Source organism: Rhinopithecus bieti, unplaced genomic scaffold, assembly GCF_001698545.2.
Source record: "Rhinopithecus bieti isolate Rb0 unplaced genomic scaffold, ASM169854v2 scaffold_3878, whole genome shotgun sequence".
In the NCBI taxonomy this organism is placed as follows: domain Eukaryota; kingdom Metazoa; phylum Chordata; class Mammalia; order Primates; family Cercopithecidae; genus Rhinopithecus; species Rhinopithecus bieti.
The window spans coordinates 7,622,788-7,645,428 of record NW_016805059.1 but is presented as its reverse complement, the minus strand read 5'-3'; the positions used below and the strand labels follow the sequence as shown (position 1 = coordinate 7,645,428).

Sequence of the window (22,641 nt, the reverse complement as noted above, 5' to 3'; positions counted from 1 at the left end):
GACAACGTAAAAAAACTCAAGGATAGAGCCCAAAAACCTACCAACCAAACAAGTAAATATGCTGAACCCCCCTGGGGACTCTCTAATTGGATGTCCTAGGTCCTCCCAATTCTTAGTCCTTTAATACCTATTTTTCTACTTCTTTTATTCGGACCTTGTATCTTCCGTTTAGTTTCTCAATTCATCCAAAACTGTATCCATGCCATCACCAATCATTCTATGTGACAAATGTTTCTTCTAACAACCCCACAATATCACACTTTACCACAAAAATCTTTCTTCAGCTTAATCTCTCCCACTCTAGGTTCCCATGCCACTCCTAATCCCACTCGAAGAAGCCCTGAGAAACATCGCCCATTATCTCTCCATGCCACCCCCCAAAAAAAAATTTTCTTTGCTGCCCCAACACTTCAATACTATTTTATGTTATTTTTCTTATTAATATAAGAAGCCAGGAATGTCAGGCCTCTGAGCCCAAGCTGAGCCATCGCATCCCCTGTGACCTGCACTTATGTGCCCAGATGGCCTGAAGTAATTGAAGAATCACAAAAGAAGTGAAAATGGCCTGTTCCTGCCTTAACTGATGACATTCCACCACAAAAGAAGTGAAAATGGCCGGTCCTCGCCTTAAGTGATGACATTACCTTGTGAAATTCCTTTTCCTGGCTCATTCTGGCTCAAAACAGCTCCCCCACTGAGCACCTCACAACCCCCACTCCTGCCCGCCAGGGAACAACTCCCCTTTGACTGTAATTTTCCTTTACCTACCCAAATCCTATAAAACGGCCCCACCCCTATCTCCCTTCCCTGTCTCTCTTTTCGGACTCAGTCCGTCTGCACCCAGCTGAAATAAACAGCCTTGTTGCTCACACAAAGCCTGTTTGGTGGTCTCTTCACACAGACATGAGTGATAGTTTATATTTTATCTTATTTGTTTCGATAAAATGTTGTAGCTTCATTCCAAAGAGCATGTGTACTTTTCTTGCAGAATTTGGCCCAAAGCATTGTTTTTGTCATATCTACGAACACACTGTATTTCTGATGTCCATTCTTAGCTGGTTACTGACTTTCAAAGAAAAGCTATTAATTTTTTGCATAACTCTCTCATATCTAATAATCTCACCAAATTCTTTTATTAACTCTGGTAGAAAAATGTTTAAGATCCAGGTACACCTCAGGACACAAGAATTAGATTTTCCTAGACCATAGCATTAGAAATTTGAAACTAATCTTATTTTTTTCTTTAATAGCATTTATATTAGCTATATCTTACACTTGCAAGAACATCAAAAAATATGTTAACAACACTGATAGTAGGCATCACTCATTTTTCCTGATTTTAAAAGAGATGACTTTAATCATTTAAAATATTTAATAGTCTTTACCATATTTGTATTGTTTTCTTATATAAATCTTTTCTCTGAGTTTTAATAGGGCTGGCAGCTAAAATCATCATATGCTTTTTTTCTACCTTTACTGATATCTTCATGTGTTTTCTATTTTTAATTTGTTGATGTAATTTATTTTGCAGTAGATATCCAAAATAAACATTTTATAATTCCAGTAAAAGTTTTCAGTCATCATACTATATAATTCATTCTTTATATTGATGAATTATGTTATTTAAAGCTATAGTTTAAATATTGTACTTATTTTTTTTTTTTTTTTTTTTTTTTGAGAAGGAGTCTCACTCTGTCACCCAGGCTGGAGTGCAGTGGCCAGATCTCAGCTCACTGCAAACTCCGCCTCCCGGGTTTACGCCATTCTCCTGCCTCAGCCTCCCGAGTAGCTGGGACTACAGGCGCCCGCCACCTCGCCCGGCTAGTTTTTTGTATTTTTTTAGTAGAGACGGGGTTTCACCGTGTTAGCCAGGATGGTCTCGATCTCCTGACCTCGTGATCCGCCCGCCTCGGCCTCCCAAAGTGCTGGGATTACAGGCTTGAGCCACCGCGCCCGGCCTGTACTTATATTCTTAAGTGAAATTGGTCTTCTAGAGTTTTATTTTTCTAGAATAATTTTCAGATTTGCTGGTTGTGTAAAATTCACTTGGAAGATTTTCATCTTTTCTAATGTACCAGAAAATGTCAGCAACATATGAGTTTATCTGTTATTGACATGTTAGAAGCCATACAGTGCTTTTAAATATTTTTCCAATTCTATAGCAAATGTACTACTTGTCAAATTTTCTAGTTTACCTTAGGTGAATATGGGTCATTTTTATAGCTACAAAACCATTAATTTCCTGTAGAAATTTATATTTCTTATACATGTTCAGGCACAACTACTGAGATAAGCAATGGTCCCGGGATGGGTTTATCACTTAGTCCTCTCCTATGATAATCCAAGGAGAGAGGTGTATGCTCCCTCATTTCCTCAGCTACAAATAATATTATGCTCCAAACCCTAAAGACAGAGAAATCTCACACCTGTGTGTTCAGCTCCTCTCGAGAAACCTGGATGATCTTACCTTTGCCATAGAGATTTTCATTTCTGGCTAACTAGCTCTGTTTTGCCCAGAAAGGGAGAACTCCTTCACCAGTTTTCTTTATAGGAAAACCATCAGAGTCAAGACTCACCTCTCATTATTAACATTATATCAGCCAAACAAGAAGCTTCTCTGATCAAACTTCTCTGGTAGTTCAACTGCAATTGAGACTAGAGGCTAAATAGACATGTACTATCTCCCAGAACCCCCATGACTCTCCCATAAACCTAGATTTTAATTTTTTGATGACATATACTATGTTTCTTTGGACCTGCCATTTTACCGGGACAATTTGCCATGATTATCATTAAAAAACGGTAATTTCCACACACCAACCACATGTGTAACCTACCTCAAATTCCGCATGTCTGTGAATATCTTCTGCTCTCTGCCTGCTCAGGATAAATTCAGCTTCATTTGCTACTCTTACTAGATGATCTTTCATTGTCTGGCTAAGCAATCTGTAAAAAATGAATGTTATCAAATAAATATATGTATTCACACACAACATAAACGATTATTCACTGCTTACTGTGGAGAGGAAGGAATCCTTACTTTCTTCTTTTGACATCATACACAATGAGGTACCATTATTTCACACTAAATAATTGAGGAATGTAACAACAGCAAAAGGTTACCCTTCTGGCAATAGCAGATTGGCTTCTATCAGACTAGACACGTAACAAAAGCAACTAAAAATACTAGATTAAAGTTGTGTTTTAACCTTTTAAAATGCATTGGAAAGTTACCAAGGCAGCCAAAATTAACCAGGGAAGATCACAGAGAAGAAAGCACACAAAAGATAATCAGTTTGACTTTTTACATTAAAGCATTTGCTATTCCCAAGTGAGAACAGAGGAGCTACACAGACCTGTCACTAGTCTCACAAAGATAAATAGAAAAAAACTGAGGTTCGCAGTCTGTCAACGTGGAGGAGTCCTGCCTGGTAGACTACCCAAGAGTTACAACAGGTATCAGGCATACCCCAGAAAGCAAGAAATAGATCAGGCCTCAAAACACTGAAACAGACCTTCAGAGAACATCTGGTGATTGGTATTTAGGTTAACTGGCAGCCAAAAAGCTAAGCAAAGCTTTCAGGGTGGGGAGAAAAAATCAGAAATACCAATGCAGGAGGGCCATGGTAAAACCCCAGGTTTTCAGAGGACCTCAGAAGGGCTACATACTAGGAGAAGTCAAAACAGGCCAAACTCTCACAAGAACTTTAAAAAAAAAAACCCCAGCCCTTGAGTCAGCTCAGACCCTAAATTAATACAATCAGCTATTAGTCTAACTGCTAATCAGAAACCAAAAGGAAGTCCTTTCTAAAGGAAGATAATATCATAGAGGCTTAAATTTACCCTTGCAATTTTAAAATACAATTTTCAGCATTCAGTCACCAATTAACAGGCACAAGAGACAATAACATACAAATGAAAACTAAATAGAAACTGGCTCATATCTGGACATTGAAATGAATATAGTTAATATGTTTAAAACTCATTGTGTAATAGAGAATTCCAGTAAAGAATGAAAACTGTAAAAGTACTGAAAAAATAAATAAACATAAAAATAGATTTACTGGGTTAGTAAGCTCAGCCAAAAAAGGAAAAATTAACTGAAAGATAGATCAGTGACAACTAGACTGAAACACAGTAAGAAAACTTAATGAAAATTGAACAAAATAAATAACAGACATACAGGACATGGTAAAAGGATCTAATATAAGTGTATCTATAGTATAAGAAAGAGTAGACACATAATTAGAAAAAAGCAATATTTGAAGAGATAATGGCCAAGATTTTTCAAAACTGGGAAAAAACACTGAGCGATATGTTGATGGAGTGCTACAAAACCCAAGCAGGGTTTTTAAGGATACCCCGCTTAGGCAGTAATAGTAAAACTATCAAAGAAAAAAATTCTTAATAGCAGACGGGGGAGAGGCCTTCAAAAGAACAACAATAAGCCTAATGGAAGCCAGATAAGAATGCAATGATCTATTTAAAATACTAAACAAAAATACTACGTAAAAGGCCAGGCCAGTGGCTCACACCTGTAATCCCAGCACTTTGGGAGGCCCAGGCAAGGGGATCACATGAGGCCAGTAGTTCAAGACCAGCCTTGGCAATGTAGTGACATTCCATCTCTACCAAAAAAGTTTTTTTTTAATTAGCTCGGCATGGTGGTACATGCCTATGGTCCCAGGTACTCAGGGGCCTGAGGCAGAAGGATCACTTGAGTCAATGAGTTTCAAGTTATAGCGAGCTATGATCCCACCACAGCACTCCAGCCTGAGCAACAGAGAGAGATCCTGTCTCAAAAACAAACCAACCAACCACCTAAGAATTCTTTCCTCTTCAAGATCAGCCTGGCTAACATAGTGAAACTCTGTCTCTACTAAAAATACAAAAATTAGCCAGGCATGATGACAGGTGCCTCTAATCCCATCCCAGATACTAGGGAGGCTGAGGTGGAAGAATGGCTTGAACTTGGGTGGCGAAGCTTGCAGTGAGCCGAGATCGCGTCATCACACTCCAGCCTGGGCGACAGAGCGAGACTCCGACTCAACAAAAAAAAAAAGGAAAGAAAGAAAAGAATTCTATCCTCAAAAGTATCCTTCAATAATGAAATTTAAAGGGTCCAGAATATACCACTGTCGGATAAAAGAGTCTTTTTCTGAACTTCCTTTATCTGCCTAAACGGAGAAGCTCCCAAAAGAATTTAGCTTTCATCAATCCCTTCCCAGGGAGTTTTGCAACCAAGGAAGATTGACTATTATCAGTAAAGATGAGAAGTTAGTACCAGGATAAGAAATTATCTAAATAGACATTGTTACAAAACTGTAATATCACTTAACTATTCTCCTAAGGGCCCACTTACTGTTTGCAAAATCATTAGCTTCCCCAAATGTGTCCTTCATGACCTCACTTTTACCCTATTAAAATGGTATGTATATAACCCCAAATTCTAACCCCTCGTTGAGTCACATTTTCTGTGAATTCTTTTTTTTTTTTTTTTTGAGACGAAGTTTTGCTCTGTCGCCCAGGCTGGAGTATAATGGCACGATCTCGGCTCACTGCAACCTCCGCCTCCTGGGTTCAAGCGATTCTCCCGCCTCAGCCTCCCAAGTAGCTAAGATTACAGGCACCCGTCATCATGCCCGGCTAATTTTTGTATTTCTAGTAGAGACGAGGTTTCACCATATTAGCCAGGGTGGTCTTGAACTCCTGTCCTCAGGTGATCCACCCGCCTTGGCCTCCCAAAGTGCTGGGATTACAGGCGTGAGCCAAAGCAGCCAGCCGAATTCTGACATACTTATTTATGACTAAAAATAGATCTTTTTTCTTGCTAATCTGTGTTTGTCTGTTTAATTCACAGGTCCCCAAACAACAAACCTAAGAGGTTAAAGGAAAACTTTTCTTCATCACCAAAAGCAAAATAAGAACATTCCATGACAAATAAAATAGTGAGAATTTGTCACCAGCCAACCAACATTCTTCACAAGGATGAAAAATAATGTAAGATTGATACAAGTCAAGGAAAACAATCGGAGCAATGAAAATGACAAATGTGGGTAAATCTAAAAGATACTGAATATTTGCAATAATTATGTAACTTCTAGAATTAAAAAATACTACAATCTAAAATATATAACCACAGCATACAAGGCAAGAGAAACCAAATAAATTACTGTTATAAGTTTCTTGTATCGTACATAGATTGGCAAAAGAATCAGTTTATGTAAGATGTTAATTATAATATTCATACTACAATCTCTGGGTAACCACTAAAGGTATTTAAAATAATATATAACCATCAAGTTAACGGGGAAAAAATTAAGAAACAAATACTTAGCTCAAAAGAAGGAAAAAAAAAAAAAAGAAACACAAGATATGGAGCAAATATAAAGGACATAAATAATAAGATGATAAATTTTAACCTAAACATATCAGAAATACATAGAAAGTAAACATTTAGTAGTAAAATTATTGTCAAATCAATTTTTTTAAGTATATGATGCTTGTAAGTGACACGATTTCAATATAAGGTTGAACAAAAATTGAAAACTATAGTTTCAGAAAACGAACAATTTTTAAAAGCTAAAAGAAAGGTAATAAACTTCTATTAGTATGAGAAGCAAGCAGAAATAACAAAATAAGCCTGTTAAATTAATAAGAGGATAAATGAACTACAGATACAGAAATTTAGTATTTTGAGATTCTAAATTTGTATGCTCCTAAGAATATGCCCTACTATCAGATATAGAATATAAAAAGTTATAGAATATTTTTTAACCTGACCTGACTGACATATCGAGAACATTATACCCAGTAAGTGAATAATAAATATTATTTTCAGGTAAACATGGAATATATACAAAAAATAGGCAAAATGTGGGGTCATAAAGCAATTTATAGTGAATTTCAAATGATGAAATCATACCGAATATGTTCTTTGATACATTTCAATTAAACTAGAAATAACAGGATACAGATCACTCTGCAAGAAGCTCTAAGCTGACCACAGATTTTCCTAACCTCCTGTTATCCACAGCATTATGTAATCTTCTCCTTTACAGTATAGGAAGGAGATGGGGCTTGCCTCTAAGCAAGAAAATATGGCAACAATGAAGGAATAACACTTCAATAATTACATTAAACAAGATGGTAACTTGCATCTTGCTAGCAGACTCTATTGACACTCTCCCTTAATGGCTAAGCTAAAGAAATCTGCCATGTTATGAGCTGCCCTGTGTAGAGGCCTCCACAGCAAGGAGCTGAGTAGAGCCCCAGACAACAGCCCACAAGGAATTCAGATTCTCAGTCTAACGACTCAAAATGAACTGAATTCTGCCAACAGTCACATGATCATGGAAGCAGATCCTTTCCCAGTCAAACCTCGAATAAGACTGCAACTCTGGCCAACACCTTAACTGTAGCCTTGTAAGTGAACCTGAAGGAGAGGCCCAGCTAAACCATGCCTAGATTCCTGACCAAAAAAAATTGAGATAATAAATGTATGTTTCTTTAAGGCTAAGTTGTGATAATATTATTAACACAGCAGTAACTAAGTAATATCATTCCGTGTCTAAAAATTAAAGAATGCACCTCTGAAAAAAACTCACACATAAAAGAATATATCATAATGGAAATTAGGAAATGTTTGCAGTAAAACGTAGTAAAAACAATGTGCCAAAATCTGTGGATTTAGAGAAACCTTAAACCAATGCTTAGAGGGAAACTGATATACTGAATAAAAACACTAAAAAAGAAAAAAATTGTCAAAATAAATTATGCAAGTATTGAACTGAAGAAATCAGAAAAAGAACAGCCAGTGAACACTGAAAGTAAAATAAGGATAAGAACAGAAATTAAATAGAAAATAAAAATACACTTTAGAAGATAAAGTTAAAAGTTATTTGAAATACTGAAAAAATCCAAAAGAAATATGTAAACAATTAAAATTAATAATTGAATTTAAAAGGTCATTGGGTTTAAGGCAAATACACAAAATCAACTAGATTCTATTTACAGGTTACTAACAAAGTAAAAATGATTTTTAAATACTATTTTGAAAAGCATTCAAAACCATCAAAATATGCAGGAAAAGGAAACAAAAGTGTGCTAGAATTCTGCATGTCAAACAGAAAGAATGGTAAAAGAAGTTAAAAAAAAACTTAAAGAAAAAAGTATACTATGTTCATGAAAGGGAAAGGCCTGTATTATAAAGATATCAATTCTCCACAAAGCTACTTATAGATACAGTCCAATCAAAATCCTAGTAGGTCTTTCTGCATAATCTGATGAGTTCAAATTTAATTCTAAAAGCCATAGAAAATGTAAACAAACAAGAATACGTGAGACATTCTTGAAGAGGAGAACAGAGATGATAATCATGATAATGGTATTAAAAGACTTAAAAGTAAGATGGTCTTTTCCAAAACTTGTCTTAGATCAACTGATGCTCATATGGACAAATTAACCTTGACTTCTACCTCAAACCATACAAACAAACCAATTCCAAATGAATCCTAGAGAAGACCTAAAGATTTCAGGAAGTTTAAAAAGTTTCTAGAAGATTACATAAGAAAGCATCTTCCTGGCTGGGTCAATGTAAAGACTTACTGCACCAAACAAAAAATACACAAAACATAAGAAAAATAGTGACAAAATGAACTACATCAAAATTTAAAGACTTGTGTTTATGAAAGCCACCCCTAAGAGAATTAAAAACCAAACTTCAGAGAGGGAGAATATATTTGGAATAATTACAACCAACGAGAAACTGATATCTTAAAAATATTCAAAAGCCTTTTACAAATAAAAGAAAATGATCACAATTTTTAAAATGGGAAAAGAACACAAGCACTTCACAAAAGAAAATTTCCAAATGGTGAATAAGATTATGAAAAGTTGTTCGGCAATACTAGTAATCAAGGAAATAAAAATTAAAACTATAAGATACACTATACTCCACCAGAATGGCTATATATGTTTAAAAGGCTGGCATTACCAAGTTATATCAAAGATGTGAAGTAACATGGACTCTTATAATCACAAAATACATTAATTAAAATGTTCATGGCGGCCGGGCGCGGTGGCTCAAGCCTGTAATCCCAGCACTTTGGGAGGCCGAGACGGGCGGATCACGAGGTCAGGAGATCGAGACCATCCTGGCTAACACGGTGAAACCCCGTCTCTACTAAAAATACAAAAAAATAGCCGGGCGAGGTGGCGGGCGCCTGTAGTCCCAGCTACTCCGGAGGCTGAGGCAGGAGAATGGCATAAACCCGGGAGGCGGAGCTTGCAGTGAGCTGAGATCCGGCCACTGCACTCCAGCCCGGGCGACAGAGCAAGACTCCGTCTCAAAAAAAAAAAAAAAAAAAAATGTTCATGGCAATTATTTACAATAACCAAACATTAGCAACTACCCAAATGTCCATTAAAAATAAGGCTAATTTTTAAAATGTTGGACTTTCATAAACTAAAATCCTAAGTAGGAACAAAAGAATTAGTATTATGCATAACAATATGAATTTCACTAACAATATTGAGCAAAAATACACAAAAAATATAAAATGTATGAATTGCCTTATATAAAGATAAAAATTTTTAAAATAAAACTATGGTATTACAAGTTAAGAGATTAATAAATGGCTACTTTCAGTGCTACCTCTACATAAAAGGACTCATATGGAACACTGATAATGCCTACAGAGTTCTAAATCTTTTAATAAAATGTCTTGGATGTACAAACAAGTGACCCATTCTGATTAATGCTTTTATAACATCATTTACTTATAAACATATCAACAGAATGATTCACTTTATGTAATCTGGAACATGTCTGTTATGTATAGGTCTTCTAAATTTCCTTCTTTAATAGGAGTTGGGAAGACAGAGTGTGCAGGGATAGAATTATTATTATTATTTTATTTTATTTTAGGGACAGGGTCTCGCTCTGTCACCCAGGCTGGAGTGTAGTGGTGCAATTACAGCTCACAGAAACCTCAACCTCCCAAGCTCAAGTGATCTGCCTACCTCAGTCTGCTGAGTATCTGGGACTACTTACATGTGCCATCGTATCCTGCAAGTTATTTTGGTGTTATAGAGACTGGGTCTCACTATGTTGCCTACATTGGTCTCAAACTCCTGAGCTCAAGGGATCCTACTGCCTTAGCCTCCCAAAGTGCTGAAATTATGGGCATGAACATACATGGCCTCAAGGATTATTTTTTTAATTTATATAACAAAAGTGGCTAAAAAGTGCCACTAGAAAATGCCCGCCTACAAAAGTTACACCCAGCAGTCATCAACAATGACATGAACTTACTCGCATTCCACAGGGCACTTGCCTCACTTTGTAGCAATGTTTTTATTTAAAATATAAATAAGGCCAGGAACAGTGTGGCTCATGCCTATAATCCCAGCACTTAGAATTAAGGCTGCTTGAGCCCAGAAGCTTGAGACCAGCCTGGGTAAAATAAAGAGACCTCTTCTCTACAAAAAAAATAAAAAATTAAATTGAAAAAAAATTAGCTGGGCATGGTGGTGCATACCTGTAGTCTCAGCTACTCAAGAGGCCAAGGCAGGAGAATCACCTGAGCCCAGGAGGTGGAGGCTGCAGTGAACTGTGATGGCATCACTGCACTCCAGCCAGGGCGACAAAGTAAGCCTCTGTCTCAAAAACAAACAAACAAACAGAAACTTGGATCCACAGCAATGATTATATTTTTTTTTTTTTTGGAGACAGAGTCTCACTCTGTTGCCCAGGTTAGAGTGCAGCGACAGGATCTCAGCTCACTGCAACCTCCGCTTCCTGGGTACATATGATTCTCATGTCTCAGCCTCCCAAGTATCTGGGATTACAGGTACATGAGCCACCACCCCTGGCTAATTTTTGTATTTTTAGTAGAGATAGGGTTTCACCATGTTGGCCAGGCTGGTCTTGAATTTCTGACCTAAAGTGATCCACCTGCCTTGGCCGTCCAGGGTGCTGGAATTACAGGCGTGACCCACTGCACCCGGCCAGCACTCTTAATAATGTGCTATATGAACATGTTCCCACAGTGCAGAAAAACATGTGGAAAATATTCCTTGAGAATCAATGAATTTCACTACAACACTATTTATGAAAGTGAGAATCTTAAATAATCAAAATATACAATCATACAATAAAAGTAGATTGTTCCAAATTGACACAATGATGTCCACAATATATGTTAAGAGGAAAAATAAACCTGAGGAATATTATGAACAATATAAGCTTGGGGAACATATAACAGAAAATACACTTTCTTTTAATTGCCAATAATCTAGCACAGGGGTCAGCAAATTAAGGCCTGTGTATCAAATCTAACCTGCCAACAGTTTTTGGTTAGTACATTCTATAGGAGCACAACTAGGCCCATTTGTTTAAGTGTTATCCATGGCTGTTTTCAAATCACCATACTACACTGAGTTGACCAGTTGTGAAAAAGACCATGTGTACTGCAAGGCCTAAAGAACTATCTGGCCTTTTATAGAAAAAGCATGCACATGTCTGGGCTAGCGGGTGAGGCTTAAGTCCTCCTCCTTATATTTCTCTGTTCTTTGAAGTTTTACAACAATCAACAATCAAAAGAAAGGAAAACAGAAAATCCTTAAAGAAAATAAAAAAGCTTTCTGCCATTCTATCACTTTGTTTCGATCTCTATTAGGCTGACATACACTATCATAATTTGACTCCAGCTATGTCAGACTCTCTCTTCTATCCCCAAACTGTCTTCCAGCTACTTTAGAAGTTAGTGCAATACCTTATCTGTGATTTTGGGGTGACATCATCAGGGTATTTCTTTTCAAATGCTATTAAACAGTACTCATTTAGGCATTACAGACAAAAACAATCCCTAGTGTAATTTTAAAACCCACTAATGAATAACTTCCTCTGATTCTACAGATAGAGAAAGCAAGGGCTTTCAGAGTACAGATGTGAAATACTGGTTTGGGTTCTTAGTTTCCCTCTAGAGACCTAAAACCACATTGTGAATTCAACATCAATATATTGCCTTGTACTTTCAAACATTAATGAAATTGATTAGTCAATGGCACACTATCCTACTAGTCCCCAAACAAGTAACCTCAAAGTTACTCTAGTCTCTTCCCTCTTCTCTACCACCATCCTCCAGGCCCCTAATCAATCAACAAATCTTGTCAATATTTCCTTTATAATATTCTCAGCTTTAATTTATGCTGTTTCATAGCCAATGCCCTAAAAATAAATGTTTCATTATTTCATACACATAATAACAATAAATCTTTTGAGTGCTAATTCTGATCTTTTAACATTTTGTGCCTCTGCCTTTTAAAACACTGTCAAACATCTGTTCAACACCTATTACATTATAGACTAGGCTAAGCAGCAAAGATGACCTTTCATTATATTTTAGTTGGGGGAAAAAAGAGAATACACTGGAGTCCTTTCCAGCTTGAAATTCACACTAATATAAGTGCTATGGTGGACATACCCTAATGTGACCTCCAGTGAGTCGTGGCTTTATATGATCCCAACCCCTTGAGTTCAACCTGGGCAAAATCTGGCACTTCCTTCTAGCAAACAGAATATGGTAAAGATAATGGGATAATCATTCCTTAATTAGGTTACTTTACATGCCAATGGTGATGGGATAATCACTCTGGTACTTATGTAATAAAGCTCTGCCCTAGCACACTGCAGAGATTCTCCTGCCACCCTTGAAGAAGAAGTAATGTGTGACAAGGCCATGAGACAGGGAAGTATGGACAGCCTGTAGGATCTGAGAGCATCCTCGCAGTGACAGTAAACAAGAAAATGGGAAACTCAGTCCCACAACAGCATGGAACTGAATTCTGCCAAGAAATTTATGACCCCAAGCTCCAGAAAGAAATGCAGTTTGACCAACACCTTTATTGTAGACTTGTAAAACCCTAAGCAGAAGATCCAGGTGAGTCTAGACTGCTGACCCATAGAAACTGTAGGATAGTAAACATAAAATTGCTTCAAGCTGCAAAATTCGTGGGAATTTGTTATAAAATAAGCAACACAAATAAAATTAGAACATAAAAATACATTTGCTATCATATGTCTACAGAAGCAAAGATCACAATAATCTACTAAAGATGAAAAAAAGCTCCAATAGAAAATTAGAGCACAAAGGTGAGCCTTAAATAAATGGCAAAAGCAATAAAGAGAGAAAGATACTTCAGATAACAGTGTGAACAAAGTTATCAAGAGAAAAAAATCTTTTTTCTTCCTTGAGATGGAGTCTCACTCTGTCACCAGGCTAGAGTGCAGTGGCGCAATCTCATCTCACTGCAACCTCTGGCTCCCTGGTTCAAGCGATTCTCCTGCCTCAACCTCCTGAGTAACTGGGATTACAGGCATGTGCCACCACGCCCAGGTAATTTTTGGATTTTTAGTAGAGACGGGATTTCACTTTGTTGGCCAGGATGTTCTCGATCTCCAGACCTCATGATCTACCCGCCTTGGCCTACCAAAGTGCTGGGATTGCAGGAGTGAGCCACCACGACCGGCCAAGAAAAAATCTTGTGTGTTCTATTTTCAAGAGAACCAAAACATCCCTTTCTATTATTTAGTTTTCAAGATGTCCATTTACTGACATATACACTCAGATAGGTAGATGGATAATTTTCTGTCTTGATGTTTCATTCATTTTTCTGGTTATGTAGCATTTAAAAACCATGCAACACTTTAATAATGAAGCAACAAGTGAAAGCTCCCAACCCTCTTTCCTGTTCACTTTTCGGAATACATCACCACCATCAGTAGTTTATGTTCCTGTCCTTACATGTATCTAAACTTATAGAAACACAGTATTTATGTTCGTATATATGAAACACATACGGTATTTATGTGCATATATATACAAATGTACATGTTCGTGTGTTTTGTAAAAATATTTTTAAATATTTAATAAGTCATACTATACTGCTTGTATATTTTACTTAACCGTATACCATTATGTAATCAGAACAGCTTCAAGTGACTCATGTGGATGGAGTGTACCGTAATTTATCAAAATAGTTCCTTATCCAGAGATCATTCATTCTTTCATTCTCTGCCCCATTAAGATATCCATTATTTATCCAGTTACTGAAGCTAGAAATACCAGTCAGATCTTCCTTCTTCAGCATCCTACAGATCTAATAGACTAAGTACTGCCCATTCTACCTCTGCAATAACTTTAAAAGTTATTTTTCTCTTTTTTTTTTTTTCTTTTGGTGAGACAGTCTCGCTCCGTCGCCCAGGCTGGAGGGCAGTGGCATGATCTCAGCTCACTGCAACCTCCGCCTCCCTGTTCAAGCGATTCTCCTGCCTCAGCCTCCGAGTAACTGGGATTACAGGAGCCCACCACCACACCCGGCTAATTTTTTGTATTTGTAGTAGAGATGGGGTTTCACCATCTAGATGTAGCCAGGACGGTCTAGATCTCCAGACCTCGTGATTCGCCCGCCTCAGCCTCCCAAAGTGCTGGAATTATAGGTGTGAGCCACTACGCCTGGCCAAAAGTTGTTTATCTTTGTAACATTTTCCAGTGCCCTTCACTGGAAACTCACTGGCACTCAGGATCACGTCTTTGGTTATTATAATAGCCTCCAATCCAACTTCTTTCCATGAGTCTTACTATTCTTGCCCATTCTTCACGGGGGTCATCTTTCTAAAATGAAGATCTGATCATCACTGTATCATTAACAAGGTATCAGTCATCAGCCAGCTTCCCATGATCTACAAAAGAAACTACTTTGCATGGCTTATAAATCAGTCTCATTGTTGTTAAAATTTTATACTCTAAGAACTCCAGGCCAGGAACTACTTTCCCAAACATTACACCCTGTTACTGTACACTCCTTTGCCACTGTTCCTACTGTCCCAGGAATGACTTCACTTCATATTCCATCTAACCTACCTTCAAAGCTAAACCAAAGTAAAGGTTCACTACAAAACCTTTCCTGATCCCACACCTGCTTTCTCTCCATAGAAGTAATCCCCTACCAAAGTGCATAAGCCTCTTCTTTAGTACTTATTACTTTGAAACTTTCTGTATAACACATTTTCAATTATGTATTTACAAATCTGTCTTGCATTTGACAACGCACCAACCATTTATAATTTTTCTTTACATAACCAAAGCATAGAACAGTGCCTGATCATTGCTGGGGATCCAGCAGTACCTATAAGGAAAAGAAACTCTTTGACTATCCACTTCTGCCAGTCACTTTTAAGCTGCTAACTGTAAGGAATACAAACATGCATAACACTGTCCACAAAGAGTTCACAATCTCATATGGAAAGTTATAGGACTATATACAAATAGCAAGATAACTGTGAAAAGGTTCTTAAGGTTCTTAAAACATTTTCTTCTCTTAACTTCTGCAATAATATATAGCACTTTCTTGGTTCTCCTCCTATCTAGCGGCTGTTTCTTCACTGTCCCCTTTGCTACATCCTCCGCTGCACTACCTATAAATCTTGTAATGTCCAAGAGCTCAGCTGTGTGTTCTTTCCTCCCTCTAAATTATTTCATCCAGTTCTATGACTTTTAATCCCACCTACATAGTACCTGTGTTTATATCTCTAACACTATCCTTAGTCTCCTATATTTCAGACTCACAGAGCCAACTGTCCAACTAGAATCTTAACTTGGATGCCCAATAGGGCATTTCAAATCCAACATTTCCAAAGCAGAGCTCTTGATTCTACCTACTCACTGCCAATAATACCTCTTCCCCATCACTACCTCAGTTTGTTCCACCACAATAAATAGCACCAAAGTCCACTCAACCTCAAGAAATAATCTTGGATTTTGTCATTTTCTCACCTCCAAATCCCATTCATAAAAGCAAGTTCTACTGCCTTAACTATTAAATACATCACATATATGTTTACTTCTCTCCATCATCATTGCTACCACATCATTCTAAGTCACCACTCCCTCTTTTATAGAATACTTCAGTAATATCTTCACTGATTTCTCTGCTCTCATTCTTGCCCTGTATACTGATCCTATCACAATTCATACTTCTAAGAATGTAAGTCATGATATTGGGAAAGCTGGATATCAACATACAAAAGAATGAAATTGAGCCAGGCGCAGTGGCTCACACCTGTAATCCCAACACTTTGGGAGGCCGAGGCAAGCAGATCACAAGGTCAGGAGTTCGAGACCAGCCTGGCCAACATGGTGAAACCCTGTCTCTACTAAAAATACAAAAATTAGCTGGGCATGGTGGTGGTCACCTATAATCCCAGCTAGTCAGGAGGCTGAGGTAGGAGAATCGCTTGAACCTGGGAGGTAAAGGTTGCAGTGAGCCAAGATGGCACCACTGCACTCCAGCCTGGGCGACAGAGCAAGATTCCATCTCACACCAAAAAAAAAAAAGAAAATGAAATTGGATACTTGCTGCTATGGTTTGAGTATCTGTATCCCCTCCAAAATTCTTGCAGAAACCTAATCTCCAATGCAATGGTATTAAGAGATGAGGCCTTTCTGAGGTCATTAGGTCATGAGGGCTCCTCCCTAGTGAATGGAATTAAGGCCTTTAAAGAACAGTCATCACACAATGCTTAAGCCTCTTCTGCCCTTTCGGCTTCTACCACGTGAAGACAAAGTGCCATCTTAGAAGCAGAGACCCAGCCCTCATCATACACTAAAACCTGCCAGTGTCTTAATCTTGGACTTTCAAGCCTCTAAAACTGTGAGAAATAAATTGCTATTATTTATAAATTACCCAGTCTCAGGTATTTTTTAAGGCAGCATACAGAGTCTAAGGCACTTATATCATATACAAAATTGTCTCAAAATGAATCAAAGACCTAAATGTAAGAGTTATAACAATAAAACTCCTAAAAGAAAACATAAGGAAAAGCTTCATGACCCTGAATTTGGCAATGATTTCTAGGATGTAATACCAAAAGCACAGGTAATAACAGAATAAAAAATAGATAAACTGGACTACATCAAAATTTCTGGGCCAGGTAAACTGGCTCACACCTGTAATCCGAACACTTTGGGAGGCTAAAGCAGGAAGATCGCTTGAGCTCAGGAATTTAGACTCCATGTCTATTTTTAAAAAGATAAAGGAAAAAGGAAAAAACAACAACAATAACAACCTTCTGTGCATCAAAGGACAAAACCAACAGAGTGAAAAGACAACTCCAGTGGCTCATGCCTATCATTCCTGCACTTTGGGAGGCCAAGGCAGAAGGGCTGCTTGAGCCCAGGAGCTGAAGACCAGCCTGGACAACATAGCAAGACCCCATCTCTACCCAAAACAAAAAAAATAGCTGGGCATGGTGGTACGTGCCTGTGGTCTCAACTACTTAGGAGGCTGAGGTGGGAGGATCACATTAGCCAGGAGTATGTAGCTGCCATAAGCCACTGCACTCCAGCCTGTATAACAGAGAGACCCTGCCTATCTCAAAAACAAAACCAACAAATAAGCAAAAAAAACAAAAAACAAAAAAACCCCTGTAAGTTATATCATGCCACTTCTCTATTAAAAACTCTGCTCTTACTAAACATGGTTTAATCCAAATTTCTTAGCAGAGCTTACAGGGCCTTATATGAGCTGAATATTGAATAGCTCTCTTGACACTCCCAAGCCTTACTCTCTTTCTTGCTGATTTTGTTCCAGTCACTCTGGCCTTCAATTTGTTTAAATAATACACAAATACTATTCACTCCTTAAGGCCTCTGCTCTTGCTGTTTCCTCACCTTAAAATGTTGTGACATACATCTCAAAAGGGTTAGTTAATTCTCTTCATTCAAACTGTTTCCCCTTCACAAGATTTTTCTAAACACTCCATACTCCCTAAAAGCCAGTATGTTTATTCTCATAACATTACTCTGCTTTGTTTTCTTCTAAGCATTTATTACTATCTAAATTGTCTTATTTTGATTACTTGTTTATTATTTGTTCTCTCCTTTATGACAGCATAGACTTATTCACAGCTATATCCTCAGATTCCAGAATAGTACCTGGCACACGGATTATAATCAATAAATAGATACTGAATGAATGATAAAAAATGAGTGCCATAAACCACTCCCAATCTACTTTTTTGTCCTTTCCTTATATCCAAAACCTTAATTCCTTCATATCCATTTCATTCCTCTTTCCCTCTGAGGAATATTCTGCAATTCTATCCTACAAAGACCTTTACTTTATGTCAACCTTTATTTTTAATATCATTTTTGTAGAGACAGGGATCTTGCTATGTTTTCCAGGCTGGTCTTGGAAATCCTGGCCTCAAGTGATCCTCCCACCTCAAATTCCCAAGTAGCCAGGACTACAGGTGCATACTATCTAATTTTTTGTAAAGAGATACAGGATCATGCTATGTTGCTGAGGCTGGTCTTGAACTCCTGGGCTCAAGCAATCCTCCCACCTTAGTCTCCCAAAGTGCTGGGATTACAGGAGTCAACCACAATGCCCAGTTTATTTTATGTCAATCTTATCCCTAATGATTATTGTAGATACAGCATATACTTGTTTATAGAATATCTTATAAACATTCTGTTAGAATTATATGTGTATTACTCTATTCTCTCAGAAGATGAGCTTCCTTAATCAGAACTGATTAAGAAAGCAGGGAAGGAAAAAGGAAAAATCTTTTAAAAAAGTAAAAAAAAGTTTTTTGCTTTTTTTTTTTTTTTAAATAAACATAATATCTAACAGGTACTGTTCAGGTAGGCTATACCCCATCATTATTTGATGAGTGGATAGTTTGTGGAAATACTTCAAACCAAATATTCTCAAGCATTTAAATTTATCTAAGCAATTAACAGCAAAACCATGGAGCTTTTAGACTTAAACCATGGAGCTTTTAGACTTAACTGTGTCATAAATTTAAGTTTGAAATATTTTCACTGCATAATACAAAATGATTACCATCTAACCTTACTTATTTAAAAGAATATTATAAAAAGTGACTAGGATATATGTAAACTAGTTAATAATACTTTCAGAGAAGAAGGGAAGCATATATATCTTTTCCTTCACAATTTACAAAATGTTTTAAAATCAAAGCATCTGAAAAAGTTCTGACTACATACCTCTCATTGTTTTAAATATACACACAATATTATTTGTCCTTTCATTAAGGAAAATATTAAAATGACTTCAAAAATTAAACTAATAAGATATCTAAACGATTTTTTTTTTTTTTTGCTATTGTAAGGGGTCAATTTTCTCATCTATATGCTTATTTTCCTAAATATGCAAATTATACAATATTTAGGAACAGTAATTTTATCTAATAGATGTGTAAACTATTCAAACAAAGAATTAAAGGTAAATTGAAGTTTTAATTATTATAAGCAGCCTCAAAATGTTGCATTTACTGTAGATTAAATGTCTAAATGCAGAGCATAAAATGATTCACATATTTTAATATTAAGAAGAAAAAACTATGTATAATTTACACCTACAGTGCAAGAAGGAAGAAAAAAATGCTTGTGTCAGCCTTAGGAAACAAACAGCCCTATCAAGTGACCAACTAGAAAAGATTCACACTAGAGGCTCAATAAATAACAGTAATGATGACAACCATCTCCCATAACTACATTACAGCCCATTGGCCACATCTGATTATACTAGTCTAGACCTTGGGTAAGCACATACACATTTTCACCAAGAGTTTTCCAATATTACTGCTCTGTTTCCTGGGCTTTCTGTGACCCCCATTAGCAGCAACTGTCATTTTCGCTACTAGACATGACCATTGATGGGAAAGGAAAGTTACCACCTTTCTACACTCTAATAATTGAGAATGTGGAAATAATGTTCCTGAATTGGCAATCCTTCTAAATATAGTAATTTCTTTAGAATTAGCTACAGAGAAGGGGATAAATTGCTTCCAATGATTTTCTACAGTAATATGAGAACTACTAAAGCCTCACTTTTCAAAATAACATCTCCATATATTAACATAGCCTTTATTCTTATAGTGAAGAATTATTGCCTAACTCTCCAGGTACCTGCCTCCTCGTGACATCTATCTCTCTCTGTCTCTCACCCAGCATATCCAATAATTAAGTATCACAAAAATCCCTAAATTGTTTTCCCTCTGCACCTTTCTCAGTTAAAGCACTCAGTAACAACTTTGAATAAGGGATGTAAAGGCTCTAACATCACAGAATACATACACCTGAAACCTTAAAAAGAATAGATTTTGTTGGTGACTGAAAAAATTAATTTAAATTTTAAAAAAAAATTTTAATGGGCTTCATACACATTTAAGGCCAATTTAGATCTTTCTTGATTGAAATTTAGCCCAGGTAGTAGTCAATTTTTCTGGAAGGCAATATCCTTGATCGGGGAGACCACAAGGTATCCATACGCTTTACTACAGTTTAAATGGAGATAGCAAATACTCCATAAAGTTATTTCATCCTGAGAATATAAAACCTTAGTAATTTAATATAAATGTTACATCCTGATATCAACCTGTTTTTCCAAACTTATTTTACATGATAATCCCTAGTTGAGCATTTTAAAACAACTCATGGTATTACAGAGGCTAGAATGGAAGCAAAAGGACCAGGCTGCAAGCCTTTATCTGATTATTTTAGATAAAATAATTTCTTAGGACTATGAAAGAATCTATTCTCTAGAATGTGCAAATAAAAAGAGAGAGAAGATAGTTATATGTAGAAAAGCAAAAATACAGAGAAATGGCTCTCCTGACTCTCCACTTGGAATTCAGCAGATTCCTCTGCTGCACAGTATCTACCACCTTCTATCTTCTTATAATTGCCTTTGTCTCTTCATTGTCAGTGACATTTCCTTAGTGATTCATAGAAATTCATCCTTTCAGATTCCACTCTGACCACTCATTTAACACTGCAATGTCCTCTCTATCTGATTGTACCTATTCTCTCCCCCTCTCCTTGTTTTAACTTTCTCATATCACTTATCAGCTGAACATACTATCAACTTTTTAATTTCTTTATTGTCTAACTTTACCAATTAAAATAAACCCTATCAGGGCAGGCATGTCTATTCTGACCATTGCTAAATTCCCAGAGCTGAGAATATGGACCTGCATGTGGCCGGTATGGATTAATATTTGCTGAATAAAGTGAGTGACTCTATTTTCATTTTATTCTTATTTTACTCTTCTCAAAGGTTATGAGAGTTCCTTTTTTCACCTATCCCTAATACATATCCATTTTTTCTATAATCATGTTTATTTAATAAACGATCCTACTTACATAGAAGCTGTTGTAGTTTTTTAAAATGTATAAGGCTATGAAACATCTACACAAACATAAGCATATTCTACAGGCACGTTACATCCAAGCCATCTTTGCTAAACGTTATATACATTTGGTCTTGGTAAAACAAAATGTCAAACAGCAAATCCTATATAGCGAAACATTTAAAGCTCTGAAATCTAGTACAATTTAGCATTTTTAGGGGGTGAAAAAGCACCATTCAAACGCACCATTTTTTTACATAAATCAGAACAAAACAAGCTTAAAAAGTAGCCACAGATCAGCGTGATGGCTCATGCCTGTAATCCCATTACTCTGGGAGTCCAAGGTGGGAGGATCACTTGAGCAGGAGTTCAAGACCAGTCTGGGCAGCATGGCAAAACTCCAACTCCACAAAAAATACAAAAATTAGCTGTGGTGTGGTGGCAGGCACCTGTAGTCCCAGGTATTTGGGAGGCTGAGGTGAAAGGATCATCTGAGCCAGGGAGATCAAGGCTACAGTGAGCCTTGGATATTGCCACCGCACTCCAGCCTGGGCAACAGAGTTGAGACTCCATCTAAAAAAAAAGTAACCATTGAAAAATCATTTAATTATAAAATCCCATATAAAGTGCACAAAACAAGCCTCTATATTCAAAATCTATTAAAGGAAGTATATTAATGATAAGCTGAAATCAAGCTATAAAACTAAAAATAAAAAATAACCTGACTATGTAAGTACTTCAAACCAAACATATGAATAAAATAAGAAACATATGCTTATCCTAATTAAGGAGAGAAAATTCTAATCTTCTTTGATAAGCCATTAAACTTTCACAAAATGATAAACATTAATTTAAATAATCTAATCTTTAAGAGCATATACTTCATTCTAAATCAATCAGAGAAACTTCTATACCAATACAATCCAGAATTGAAGTAAACAGAGATAAAGACATGAGCCCAGGAGGTAAGAGGTTGCAGTCTGGGTGACAGAACAAGACACTGCCTCAAAAAAAAAAAAAAAAAGATAAAGTCTCTGCTCAACTAATCCATTGTTGATCTCTGACTCTACCCCCAAAATAGCATCATTTCCAAACAACTGTTTACAAGATGCAATTAAGCAGAACACAGTGACTCACGCCTGTAATCCTACCAACTTGGGGGACCAAGGTAGGAAGATCACTTGAGCCTGAGTGACAAGGCACGAACTTATCTCTTAAAAGAAAAAAAAAAAAAAATTATAATAAAAAAATTTAATTGGCGTTTTCTATAAAGTATCTTCCTATATATATAAGTTTAAAACTGAAGCCAGAGAAAGCATATGGCTCTTTAAGTAACACTCAAGGATTTCCAAGTGATAATCTCTACCTCAATTCAAATTTTATCTTCCAATGGTACAGATGAGAATATATTGTAGCCA

General features: G+C 36.7%; 1 protein-coding gene across 1 annotated transcript in view; it reads right to left on the bottom strand.

Moving 5' to 3' along the window:
• Window positions 1–22,641, bottom strand: part of LRBA (LPS responsive beige-like anchor protein) — a 621,489-nt gene that overhangs the window by 323,685 nt on the left and 275,163 nt on the right. The window contains exon 36 of the mRNA XM_017871033.1: window positions 2,838–2,946. Within this exon, the coding sequence (XP_017726522.1) occupies window positions 2,838–2,946 (109 nt within the window). The remainder of the gene's footprint in view (window positions 1–2,837; window positions 2,947–22,641) is intronic.